The sequence below is a fragment of the Canis lupus genome, chromosome 7 (genome assembly GCF_011100685.1).
Source record: "Canis lupus familiaris isolate Mischka breed German Shepherd chromosome 7, alternate assembly UU_Cfam_GSD_1.0, whole genome shotgun sequence".
Taxonomy (NCBI): Eukaryota; Metazoa; Chordata; class Mammalia; order Carnivora; family Canidae; genus Canis; species Canis lupus.
The window spans coordinates 25,324,851-25,339,200 of record NC_049228.1 but is presented as its reverse complement, the minus strand read 5'-3'; the positions used below and the strand labels follow the sequence as shown (position 1 = coordinate 25,339,200).

General features: G+C 38.0%; 1 protein-coding gene across 1 annotated transcript in view; it reads left to right on the top strand.

Annotated features, from left to right (window-relative positions):
* KLHL20 (kelch like family member 20) overlaps positions 1-11,203 on the top strand; it is a 53,602-nt gene extending 42,399 nt beyond the window's left edge. Inside the window, exons 9-12 of the mRNA XM_038542482.1 lie at positions 5,182-5,315; positions 6,242-6,450; positions 8,159-8,265; positions 10,741-11,203. Of these exons, the coding sequence (XP_038398410.1) occupies positions 5,182-5,315; positions 6,242-6,450; positions 8,159-8,265; positions 10,741-10,825 (535 nt within the window). The 3' untranslated portion in view covers positions 10,826-11,203. The remainder of the gene's footprint in view (positions 1-5,181; positions 5,316-6,241; positions 6,451-8,158; positions 8,266-10,740) is intronic.
* The last annotated feature ends 3,147 nt before the right edge of the window (positions 11,204-14,350 follow it).

The following is a 14,350-nucleotide window of genomic DNA, read 5'->3' as shown; positions in this document are numbered from 1 at the left end:
TGAAGTTCTATTTCCCAAAAAGAAACTAGGGCTTCTTGGAGAAATGTCTTTTTCCAGATTTAGGACAGGAAATATACAGATAAGCCTGGGCTAGCTTGTCATACCGGATGGCAAGCAACCTGTCAAAGACTAGGAGATGTCAAAAAAACTCAAGGAAAAACTTGAAGATGTTCCCAGTTGACCAAAGATGGGACAATTTTAACTTTAAAAGAAATAATAATTGTGATTGATTAAAATCCAATAAATATATTTAAATCTGTGAGTTCCTATTGACCCTAAAACAAAAAACAAACAAACAAAAAAACTACTTAGTTGCCTTTAGAAGATCACAGAGAATGAATCATCTTGAATACTAGTATTTAAAGTGAAAGAAGCACACATATACCCAACTTTCTTGTATGAACTGTATCACATATGAATTGGGTACAAAATAGTCAATAAAATAATTGTTTCTTTTTTTTTAAGATTTATTTATTAGCGTGGGGGGAAGGGAGCAGAGGAAGAGAGAGAATCCTAAATCAAACTCCACCAAGCACAGAGCCCAATGTAGGGCTCAAACCCAGGACCCTGAGATCATGACCTGAGCCAAAATCAAGAGCCAGCCGCTCAACCAACAGAGCAACCCAGGGCCCCTGAGGATTGTTTCTTTATAAAAATCTCCCAATAAAAGAAAATAAATGATTGAATATAACCATTTTGCAACACTCAGTAAATAAATGAGCAGTTAGCAGCTGCTAACACACACCTTCTGTAGTTTTGCCAAAGGGACCAAATGTGGTCTGATCAAACTTCTGGATCCAGCTGCCAGTTTGTGGAACATACAGAGAATAGACCAGTGTGTTGGACTGTGAGTGTCTAGTCAATCAAATCCATGTTGTGGGGGAATTGCAGGTCAAATGCCCCAGATTCTAAGAGATGAATTTTGGGGGTACAAAGAAAAAGGGGAAATGGAGAAAAACCTGTAGATAAAAGAGACTTGAAAAATTTATAATGAACAAGTGTCTGGGATGCACACGTGGGTAGAAAAAATGATGAAGAGGGACCCCTGGGTGGCTCAGCAGTTTAGCACCTGCCTTTGGCCCAGGGCGTGATCCTGGAGTCTCTGAATCGAGTCCCACATCAGGCTCCCTGCGTGGAGTCTTTTCTTCCTCTGCCTATGTCTCTATGTCTCTCATGAATAAATAAATAAAATAATTAAAAAAAAAAAAAAGACAGATGCCTAGGTGGCTCAGTGGTTGATCATCTGCCTTTGGCTCAGGGCATGATCCCAATCTCAGGATTGGGTCCCACATCAGGCTCCTTGTGAAGAGCCTGCCTCTCCCTCTGCCTATGTCTCTGCCTCTCTTTCTCTGTGTCTCTCATGAATTAATAAATAAATGAAATCTTAAAAAAGAAAAAATTATAAAGGAGGAGGTGATTACTGTAAAAATCAGGATAATGGTAATCTTGTGGGGAAGAAGACATTGAGCTTGGAAAGGGACACATGGGAGGGCTTTCATTGTGGCAGGCAAAGTTATTTTTCTTAGCCTAGGTGATGGGCTTTCCTTATAATGACTCATTAAACAATGCATTTGTTTTGTGTGGCTTTCTGAATCAATGTTTTATTTTATAGTTTAAAAATTATGCAAACTTCTGCTTCCAAGTAGAATTCAGTGAGTAGTGACAGCCATCACTCCCACTGCACCAACTAGGAAAAAAATGAGAGTACAAAAATATTTTTTATTTTTATTTATTTTTTAATTGAGTACAAATTTTTTTTAAGATTTTACTTATTTATTCATGAGAAAGAGAGAGATGCACACACACAGGCAGAGGGATAAGCAGACTCCACGCAAAGAGCCCAGTGTGGGACTTGATCCTAGGACTCTGGGATCACGCCCTGAGCCGAAGGCAGATGTTCAACCGCTGAGCCACCCAGGTGTCCCCAAAAATATTTTTTAAAACATCAGAGATGTGGGCAGTCCCGGTGGCTTAGCGGTTTGGTGCCGCCTTCCGCTTGGGGCATGATCCTGGAGACCCGGGGTCGAGTCCTGCATCGGGCTCCCTGCATGGAGCCTGCTTCTCCCTCTGTGCCTTTCTCTCTCTCTCTAATAAACTTTAAAAAAAATAGAAATGTGGAAAAAAAAATAGAAATGTGGAAGTAACAAGGACTAGATGAACGAAAATCCCATTGAAGAAAAAGCTCATTTATGTGAGCTGAGATCATCAGCTGTTTTCTTCCCTAGGGACATTTGCCAGATCGGAAGTGTTGAATATTGGACTTGTCTTAGGCGAAGGCATTCTCTTGTAGGAGAGGTAAATCAGTAGAACTATTAACAGTCATGCAGGTTGGCGTAACAGATTGGAATCTAGAACAATTCCAAACATACTGCTGTTTTTTCTCCATGAGGTGTTTGCTAAGTGCTGGGGTAGCTCCGGGGACTAGGGAACTAAGGTGAGTGAAATCTCCTACAACTTGACAGTGCTTAGAAGATAGTGTCCTGCTGTGTGGAGGGGCCTGCAACAAATACAGGATGGATCTCATCCTTGAGACATTTGAAAACTGAGTGGACTGAGTCTAATGAAAGCTGAATTTCTGATTGGACTGAGGTGATTAGTATTTCACCCTCCCTGCCTAATACAGGAAAGAGCGAATCCCGGCTGGTAACTGGGAGGGATAGGTGTAGTAGCGGCAGTGCTGGAATAAGGGGATAATATCAACCTCAATTTCTAGGATTCCATTTCTTTATAAAATGTCCAGCACACTATAAAAAATTGTGAAACATCTGAAAAAATATGGCCAGTAGCTGAGAGAAAAAAATAGACAATAGAAGCAGACTTATAAATGATCCACATTTAGAGGCGTGGCTGGGTGGTGCAGTCAATAAAATGTTGGACTCTTGGCTTCAGCCCAAGTCATGATCTCAGGGTAGTGAGATCAAGCCCTGCTTAGGGTTCCATGCTCAGAGGGGAGTAGTCTTGAGATTCTCCCATTTTCCCTTTTCCTCTGCCCTTCCCCACTTATGCACACTCTTTCTCAAATAAATAAATCTTTATTTATCTGAACACTCGTAATTTATCAGTCAGTAAAAAAATAATCCATTTAAACAGAAAAAAACTTTAAAATAAGTATAATGAATATATTAAAATAAAATATATATATTAAAATAGAGAAAAGATTAAAAATGGATAAAAGGTTGGAGAATTTTAATATATAATTGAAGTCTAAAACCAAGATGTGCGTTCTACAACTGATAATATCTAAAATTAAGAACTCATTGACACAAACAGTCTAACATACATGTAATTGGAGTCCCAAAAGGAAAGGAGAGCTAGATAAGAGCAAAAGCAGTATTTGCAGATAGAATTTTTGGCTAAGAATTTTCCAAAAGGCATTAAAGATAAACTTTGTCCAAAGTACATGGGTTGCCTGGGTGGCTCAGCAGTTGAGCACCTGCCTTCGGCCCAGGGTGTGATCCTGAAGTCCTGGGATCAAGTGTTCCATCAGGCTCCCTGCATGAAGCCTGCTTCTCTCTCTGCCTACGTCTCTGCCTCTTTATCTCTGTGTCTCTCATGAATAAATAAAATCTCAAAGTACATGAACTTCAAGAAACCATCACTAACATAACCTTTCTCCAAGGCTCCATTCTCCAGTATTTATGTTTCTGCTGCTTTCATCTGTATTTGTTATGACATTCTCAGAATCTGTTTGGAGGTTTTTCCTTAGGAACATGCTCCGTCTCCCTCACCTGCTTCTTAAGAGCAAGGTCTATTTTTAGTTTTGTTTATTTTATATTTTCTGCAATAATGATAGAATTTGCTAATGGTACTTAATAAACTAGCAGAATTTCCCATCCATGCAATAAAATGCCAGCACTATTCCAAGTGATTTTCTGAACCTAGTCATTTATCAGTCAGGACCCAGTAAAGAAAACAGAAGCCATACCAGTTATTTTGGTAGAGAGAATTTAATATTCAAAAATTGGTTAGCAGATATTGAAGGGCTGAAAAAAAAAAAAGAGGACACTGAAGTAACTGTAGGAACCCAGATTTGGGAACACAAAAGAGAGAGATTAGAGCTATGGGAGCCTAGAAGCCAGAGGAGAGATCCCACAGCGCTAGAACCATCAGCACCTGAGGAGTGGGTGCCCTGAATAGCTGTGACACACATCCATGAAGGATTCTCTTCCTGGCTGATTTTGGAAGATTATATTTTCCAAAGATGATTACAGTACCTGTCATGTCACATGCTCTGTATCATTTGCCTTTGACATTCTTCTTATTGAACAGTGGAATTTACATTTTCTGCCCTTGATTCTGGGCCTGCCTTATAAGAACAGCCAAAATGGCACTATGGATGTGACTTTTGAGGCTCGGTCATAAAAGGTATATCTTTTAGTTGGATGTTCGGGGGGTACCTTTGAAGCCTTGAACTGAGGTTGCCATGCTGAGAGGAAGCCCCAACTAGCCAAATAGAGAGACTCTGAAACCCAGCCAACCCCCTGCTGCTTTAGCACCCTGCTCCTCCAGCCCCAGCCACAATTTGATAGCAACCACATGAGACACCTGAGCTAGAACTTCATGTGAGGCCCTTCCCAAATCCCTGACCATGGAACCAGGAGAGTTAATAAAATTATTTTAATCATTGAATTTTGAAGTGATTTATAGAGCTGTGGATAATTGGAACACTGGTACTCTTACCTCAGGGACTCAGAGGAGGTACCCCACAGAGCCACAGCAGAGACTTTGAACAGGCACACTCGTTTTGGAAGTGCCAGAAAAAGGCTAGAAACTAAAATTAACTGGTTTAGTCAGAGGGAAGAGCTCATTGCTGAGACAACACTAACAGGATTGGCAAGTACACAGAAAGGAGTCTGTCCATTTTCCTCCCCCTAGATTCCAGCAACTAATCCTTCCTCTTGGCAGAATCTAATAGAGAGCCAGCTTGGCAAAGGGAAAATGTTTTCAGAGTTCTAGCCCCAGCATCACAAGGCAGACTATAGAAAGTAGCTTAATGACTGACATGGGCACAAATTCTAAGACTTTTTTTCCTACTAAGTAAAATATGTTAGATTCTCACTGTGCTTTTGACCATAGTAAGTGTATGTATCCAGCATATCTTTAGCGTGATTTCACACCTTCTGAGAAAGGCCTCACTTCATAAAAACAGGCATGCAGTCTTTGTTTTCTCCCTCACTGCAGATATGATCCAAAGGAAAACAAATGGACCCGAGTGGCTTCTATGAGCACAAGAAGACTAGGCGTGGCTGTGGCTGTGTTAGGAGGGTTCTTATATGCTGTAGGTGGCTCTGATGGGACATCTCCACTAAACACAGGTTAGTCTTTTCCAAGATCAGCACATTCCTCAGGAGATTCCCCCTACAGAAAATTTTAAAACTCCAGGTTATCCTATAATTTTAAATTATAAAATTTAGACAATTTATATATTTATGTAAATAGTATAATTACTTATAATAATTTAAATATTTGAAATTTATTTTCCCCTTAGAATACAACTCCTAGCTCTTCCTCAGATCCTTCTGCAGCCATATTCTCCTAGCGTATTCCCAAAATATTTTTCTCCCTCCTCTTTATAAGCTTCTAGGAATTTATAATGAATGAAAGAACTATTTTCCTAATATGATTATTTGCCCCACCCCCAACCATCTCTCCTTAAAAAACTAAAGCCAAAAAAAAAAAAAAAGACAAAACAAAACCTATATTATAACTTAAGAATAAATAAAAAGCTATAGTTATAAGCTGGTTTATGTGTCGGTCCTTTCTGTTGAGAGATAATGGTATTTTTGCCTAAGGATATTGTCGTGTGACACTTGGATCAGATTCATTGTCACATATCTTGTCTTCTGCTTAGAATGCAGTAGGAATTAACAGGCAAAGGGAATACAAGAGTACAGAAGTTATCTGATTATGAAAATTAATTACTAGTATAGAATGGTGCCTACAGATCCTATGGTCTAATCCCCTCATTTAAAGATAAGATGAGGCCTCAAGTCATACAGTCAGAACTATACTAAGGTACCTTGACTCCAACACATGCCCTTTCCACCATACTGTACCCAGATGAAACCATTAGCCCCAATAAGATTATAGTGGTATTATCCAAAGGTACACAAGTCCTCATAAGCAAAAATCAGATTGTGTATTGAAAATATGTATTATCACAAAGTTTTAATGGCTATTAGGAAAACTAGTTAGAAGAAATGGCTGAATGGTCACTTACTGGTTTTTTTTCCCCCTGCAGTGGAGCGCTACAATCCTCAGGAAAACAGATGGCACACCATAGCTCCTATGGGGACCCGGAGGAAACATCTAGGCTGTGCAGTGTATCAGGACATGATCTATGCCGTAGGAGGTAGAGATGATACTACAGAGCTGAGCAGCGCTGAGAGATACAACCCCAGAACTAACCAGTGGTCTCCCGTGGTGGCTATGACATCCCGCCGTAGTGGAGTAAGTGCCCAGCTACTGAAAACTTTGGGAAAAGAACAACAAGAGAGGGCTATGCAGGAGAGCTCTGATCTTAAAATACTGGTACAGTAAGGAGATGCACTGTTTAGGCAAAACAACCCCTAGCTACTTTTGTACTGGAAAAAATTAATTTCTTATAATTGCTGTTATCTCAAGTACTTAAATACCTTCTATTCAATCATATCTTTAATAATAGAATTATTTTTTGTGATTTATCTTTCATTGATTGTTTCCCTGAAAAACATTATCTTTCCACTACCTTATCTAACTTCACCCATATTCATCCCTCTCAATTAGAGCTAAATGTTCTGAACTAATGTTCCTAGGTAATATTCTAAGTAGTTGGCACACCAATACAGATGTTTAGGCAGAAACACATCTGGCCCCACCACCAGTCTTCACAAACTGGTATGGGTCTGTCCCATCTGTAGTTTAGACCTGGCCAGGCTGACCTATGTCATGTTCTAGACCGTGGATGACTTGTGACCACAAGAGACTTCTAGGGTGGAGTATAGCATTCATCCATCCTAGGACATTTGGTTTGTAGTGAAATGTAACCCATAAACCACTGATTGTGTCAGGAATCCATTGATGTAGAACAACAGGTGGGAGAATGCAGCAGTAGCTAAAAGACTCCATTATCTGAGGATAAAAAGGAATCAATTTTGGTGTGCACAAATCAGAGAATATCACTGATAGGCATCAGCAAGTCAAAACATTCCCATATCTATGGTTTGCTATTACTGGTGATGAACAGCTTCTAGGTCACATTCCTGTTGTTTTCACTGCTACATTCGTATTATTTAGCAAATATTTATGAAGTTCTTACTGTGTGCTTGGAAAGCAAAAGTGAGTACAACTCCGCAAGGAGCTCCCAAGTTAGTGGAGGAAATGGAAATGTTTACAGAAAATGATAAAAACAAAAAAGAAACGGTTGCATGTGCATTGTAAGAGAACATGGGAGGATATGCTTAATGTATTTGGGGGCAGTGAAGAAACTTACCAGAAAAAGTCAGATGTAAGCTAGGCCGTGAAAGAAAACTAAGATTTTCTAGAAGAGGGAAAGAAAACCAGGGACCAACATGTGCAAAAGTATGGAGGTATTACTAGTATAATCCTAATATGGTATTATTCCAATATCAGAAAAACATGGTATTTTCTGGGAAGAGCAGTTAAATCTGTATTCTTGCAGCATAGGGTACATAAGGAGGTGAGGCTAAAACATGGCCTAGGATGGATTTGTGGAGGGCCTGAATGACCTAGAAAGGACTTTAAACTTACCCATAGGTGGTAGGGAGGCTTAGCAATTTTTTAGAGGGAAGTGACAGCATGGTTAGGTTTGTATTTTAAACAGAATTTTAGTGGCAGTTTTAGATAGTGGGTTAGAATAGGCAAATACCAAAAGAAGTGAGAGCAGTTTGGAAGTTCTTGTCGGCTCCCAGTGATGCTTTTCCAAAAATTTAGAAATTTATGTTTTGAACTTTATAAATATTCTGATTGAATATATAATTTTATTGTTCCCACATATAATAGATTTTTGTCATTACTTTTTTTCCTCTGTTTTCAAGTAAGCCAGAATGTAAAGTCATAAAGAATTATCTTTTATTAAAAAGATTTATCTAGAAACTAGTTAAAATTTTCCCAGTGATCCTCTGGCTTCTTCAGTGGCCACTGTGTTTTGGTCCTGTAGGTTGGCCTTGCAGTAGTGAACGGACAGCTCATGGCTGTAGGAGGCTTTGATGGCACAACGTACTTGAAGACCATTGAAGTTTTTGATCCTGACGCCAATACATGGAGGTAACCTTTAAGCTACATTGCAGATCACCTCACTGCTGACTTGAAAATCATGGGAATAAGGTAGCCCATGACCTTAAAAATTGGGATGGTCATACATTGAGAAGTGCTTTTGCAATACTCGTAAGAGAGCTCCAAGTTACCCATATTTGATGGCTTATTTTGAATTCTTTGCTCTAAAGTGGCTGACATTTTACATCTTCTCTTTGGTAACTGTTCAGTTTTATAATAGAGATGGCAAGCAGAAAAAAATAATTTCCTTTCTAGCCTCATCATGTTCAGCTGAGGAAAGTAAGGCACTGAGAAATAAAATGAAGCAAGTTAGTCATAGAATTAGAACTTAGATTTCTTGCTTCTAATCTGTCACAATTTATGATGTTCTTAGTGGCAGCTTTATGCACAGGAAAAAAAATTGTAGATACTTTTTTTTTTAATAATAGTTTATTTCATTTTAAAATCATTGTTTTCCTTGAGTTTTTAAAATGTATTTAAATATATTATTTTCTCTTTTAAAGTCCAAGTTGGTTAAGCATCCTATTCTTGCTTGGTCTCAGCTCAGGTCTTGATCTCAGGGTTGTGAGTTCAAGCTCCTCATTGGGCTCCATGCTGGGCAGGGAGCCTACCTAAAGAAAGAGAAAAAAAGTCTACTAAATTTTAACAGTCACTTCTAGGAAGAAATCTACCTCTCATTTAAGAGGCTTAACTATGTTAAACTATATTTATAGGTTTAATTTTACTTTGCTTTTAAATTCTTGTCTTAACAATCTTAACAAATCTTTCCTAAGTGCTTAAGTGGTTCTTATAAATTCACATAAATCATGTTACTCATGCATTTAAGTATTCAAAAACTGAGGCACCTGGATGGCTCTGTCAGTCAAGCATCTGCCTTTGCTCAGGTCATGATCTCAGGGTCCTGGGATCGAGCTATGCCTTGGGCTCCCTGCTCAGTGGGGAGTCTGCTTTTCCCTCCCCCAGTACTCCCTCTCCATGCTCATGCTGTTTATATATATATATATATCAAATAAAGAAATCTCTAAAAATAAATAAGTGGAGGCACCTGACCTGGCTGGCTGGCCCAGGTCATGATCTTGGGGTCCTGGGATTAAGCCTCCATGTCAGGCTCCACACTTGGTGGGGAGTCTCTCCCCTCTTTACCACCCCCCTTCCCTGGCTCATGCTCTCTCTCTCTCTCTCTCTCTAATAATACAATCTTTAAAAAAAATACAGTCTTCATGTCTGGGAAAGCCACACTTTTACAGATGTTTAAATGGTGTTCTTTGGATTCTGCCTTTGGCTCATGGCTCTGTATGACTACCAAGTCACAATACTAAAGTCAGACTAGAAGTCAGACATTGGACACTTTTGGCTTCTACTAGATTACATTTTCACAACCTTGTTCACTAAGTAAAGATTTACTAAGTGTTCTAGACATCAGAGATACCACAGTGAACAAAAACTAAATCCCCTGCCCTCCTTGATCGGACATTCTAGGAAGGAGACTAACAGTACCACGTCAGGGATAGAAGTACTGTGGTAAAGAGCAGAGAGGTGTGAGGATGTCCAGGGAGGAGCTTCCTTTTAAAATGTGACCTAGGAAGGCCTAACTGTCAAGGTCACATTTTAGCAAAACCTAATAGAGGTAAGGGAGAGACAATGGGAAGTTTTCCTGAAAAGGAGCCTCCCACTTGTGGCATATTTTCTTGCATATTCAGCTTTCGATGTTTAATGGGAATTTGGGAAGATTGCCAGATTTACTTCTGCTACTTAATCACTACGATCCTACATAAGGACCTATTTCTCAGTAACTGTCACTAAGTAGAATTAGTAATATGTGACCGAGTAATATTTATGAAATTCTCGAGGATCATCTGTTAAGAGATTACTATCTAAATTGTTATAGTTATATATCCCAAACTTAAAGCCAGTTTTACCTTACAGCTGACAGAGGATCTAATATTCTTTTCCATGGGAATCTTTAGCTTTGAAGATGATCTTGTTCACAGGTCACAAACTAGATGCTGAGTTTACTTACTCATATCCAGGTTTGTTCCATAAAGGAGGAGGTTTGTGAGAATACATATAAGGCAAAAGGATAAAAATAAATTATCGATATTTAGGCAGAGGGAAATGTGAGTAGGAAAATAAGATAGCCGTGGTCAAAACTAGACACAAAAATGTAGAATATATGGTTCTGTGTAATTGTTAGAATTTAGGTGTGAAGTTATAAAGTTGTGATGCAAAATGTGGGAATGACACTCTCTTATTCTTAAAACAGTAACCTATAAATGAGACCTTTTCAGCCAATGTGTGAAATAATTCTGCTACTTGCCAGTGCTCAATTCCAGGTCCTAATCTTTGGAAGAGATGTATGAAGCTAAAAATATTATGATAGGAAACACGTGCTTAATTAACATCTAAGTTATAGAAGAAACAGTGCTTTTTGCGCTTTGGAATCTGATTTTCTTTCTTTCTTTGCAGGTTATATGGTGGGATGAATTACCGTCGCCTCGGGGGTGGTGTAGGAGTTATTAAAATGACACATTGTGAATCCCATATATGGTGATCACCTAGAAGACAGTCATGTACATGCTCCACTGTGTTCTGGAGAGCTTTGACTTTGGAGCTTTGTATAGCTCAAGAAAACATTAGAACAAATTATTCTTTGCCGGTGCCTCAACATATGGAAATACAAATACAATGAAAGTACTTCAACTGCAAGATGCCACCTTTGCACAAAAGTTTTCAATTCCATGCAGAATATTTATTTTTGGTTTTAATTTATCATGGGTTTTTTGTTGGTTTTTTTGTCATTTTGTTTTGCTTTGGATTTAGCCTTCTTCCCACTAAAAAAGGAAAAGAAAAAAAAGATAAAAAATCCAAGCAGAAAGTTTATTTTTAAGATGTTAAGTTTGAAAATACTAATAAAGGGAGAAGGGCTATACATGATCTAATTGTTATTTCTAAGCACTCCATCCACATGACTCCACTACCTACAAGAACTACCAGTGACAAAGATAGGGTATGTAAAATGTATTATTTAGCCATCATGCTTGCACTAAGCACCAGAAGACTTGAAAATCTAAAAAACAAACAAAAAAAAGGAAACACTCATTTTAAATAGTACAATTCAAAAGGAATGTTAGATAAAACCAGGACTCAGACACTAACGTTTTCATCAGTGCAAGTTTGCATCTTGTTTCCTTCCATATGAACTTGTTTTCCACTATAAAGTCTTTTTTCATAGTATTTTCATAGAATTTCTGCTAGCTCTAGAGCTCTGCTCAGTGCCTCTATAAAAACAGTATACCATTCTTCTATGCTGTCTTGAGAATCCTCCAATAGAATCATGTGCTACTCTGCAAAAGTTTTTGTTCAAAAATATCGACTCAAACAACTTACCTTTTTGTTTCCTTATTGCTACTAAGGACCAGCAGGGAGAAATGCCTTCTCCCCCCCCCCCCCCCCGCGCCCCACCCCCACCCCCCCCCCCCCCCCCACCCCCCCCCACCCCCCCCCCGCCCAGTGAATACTGTTATGCAATTTACACTTGCTCAGGCCTGCTGAAGCTGAGGCTTACCTGTAATCACAGCCTCCAAGAGAATGAATTCTGCAGTTCATGTAATAGTACACGCTAACGAGTGTAAAATTGAGGCATTTTATTAGTAAAATCTTGGTTCTTTTATACAAACATATCATTATCCTCACTCTATAAAGCCACTGTTACTCTCAAATTGCACTTTCTGGTGAAAAGTTAAAATTTTTAAGGAGAAAATGATACAAACCTCAGTGGTCAGTTTTGTCATTGTGTTCATAGACCAATTTTCAATGTATTTTGCTGGAAAATCTTTGAATAAGACTTTAACCACAACCAAAAGGAATAACTTTCTCTTCCCTCCCCCTTACTACAAAAATGTTTGGCAACTTTTGTGTTTACATTTAAAGATCATTTGCACCTTTACAAGGAAAAAAATAAGTATTTGGTAAACAGTTGTTTACATGTATCATTTATGCTTTTTTCTAGCATGTATAACTTTTTTAAATAAAGGTAGTATTTACCATAAAAAAAAAACTTTGGTTAATGTTTTTTAGTGTTTGTGTCTTTGCTATTTAGTTTAACATTGTAAGTACTTTCAACATGAAGGAATAAAGGATTGCCAGCTAGAATTATGAACTTTTATTATATATTTTATACAATAGTATTATATTTCCTAACCTCTAAACTTATTTTCTGGTGTAGCACTTAGAATCATAACAATTTTGAGCTAGAAGGACTCTTAATACTCATCTGATCCAAACCCATCTATTTCTCTAAGACTGAAAACCAAGGATGTCCTTGGTAAGAGTAAATACAGTCAATGATCAGTCAATGATAGGACCAACATTAAAAATCAGTTCCCCGAAATCCCACTCCATTTCTCTTTCTGTGCCACACTGCAACTTCACCTCCACTTAAAACATGGCCTGGGATTAAATATACTAACAGACTCTAAGTAAATCTGGTATGTAACATTAAAAAAAGTATAAACACTTTATGAGATCCTTATAGTACTGCATCATTAAGTCAGTCTTTAAGACAAAATTCACTTCCCAAGATTTTATTATTGCGTATATTTTTAAGAAAAGGAAAGGAATAAGAACAGGAACAAAGTTCTAGAGATTAGACTTCCAGTAAGTATTAAAGTTCCCAATAGTAGCAATTCATATGGCAGTCATTCAAGAGCAGAGACCCAGGAACTATAATACTGGCCAAAGAGTTCATTGGAGCCTAAGGGCTTATACTTTGTTCTTCCACTGAAGTGGTCAAGTTGTATTATTGGGTAAAATGTACATATTATGTAAATGTCATTGCTGTAAAAATATCATTTGCATAGTGATTTCTACAACTAGGAAGTGAGCTCAGAGTTGGGTTGAGTTGGCAGTCCTCTTCATTTTATAAACAAGTAAACTGAAGCTTAGAAAGTTAAAAGGACATGGTAGGAACTGAACCTCAAATCCACATCCCCTGATTCAAACTTATTCACTGTTCTCTGTGCTATTCTCTAACCTGGAGAACAGTTTACCCTGTGTCCTCCCTTTATGGATCCAAGATTTGTTGATTTTTCAATCTCTTCAACTTTTTACTCATTAGGACACAGTGGCTACTTCTAAGTTCCTCATATGAGGAACCAAAACGGAGTAAAATATGTAGTTTTGTGGTGGGTTTTTTTTTTTTTTTTTTTAAGATTTTATTTATTCATGAGAAACAGAGAGGGGCAGAGACATAGGCAGACTCCCCACGGGCAGCCTGATGTGGCACTTGATCCCAGGACCCGGGGATGATGCCCTGAGCCAAAGGCAGTTGCTCAACCACTGAGACACCCAACCATCCCTGAAATGTGTAGTTTTAAGTAAAAAATCATGAATAGGTGCAGGAAAATAATTTGATAATATCCAATATCCGTGCATAATAAAAACTACCAACAAATTGAGAATTGCTTTAACCTGACCAAGGGCATATATGAAAAAACCTACAGCTAACATATTTAAGAGTGAAATATGCTTTCCCACTAAGATCAGGAACAATATAAAACTACATTCTCACTACTTCTGTCACTGTGGTAGAGATTCTAGCCAAGGCAATTTGGCAGGAAAAAGAAATAAAAGGCATCCAGACTGAAATTAAGTAAACCTCTTTATTCACAAACAATAATGAGTCTTTTCAGAAAATCCTAAGGAATTCACTGAAAAAACTACTAGGATAAACAAGTTTGCCAAGATCACACGATATAAGAGCAATATATACTCACAACAAACAATCCAAAAATGAAATTAAGAAAGCAATTCCAAAAGTATAAAAGTGCAAGCATATTTTTGAAAGGTGTATCTTCAAAAACAGAAAACGTAAAATTTTACTGTCTCTATCTAGTATGGATGGTCATGTAACTCTACTCTGAAATTCCCTGGCTACTTACCTATCCAAAATAAAGTAACTTTCACTTATTTTGAAAAAATTTCTTTCCATCCTCAATACCATGAAATAAATACTTAGGAATAAATTTAACCCAAAAAGTGCAATATTTGTATGCTGAAAACTATAAAACACTGTTGA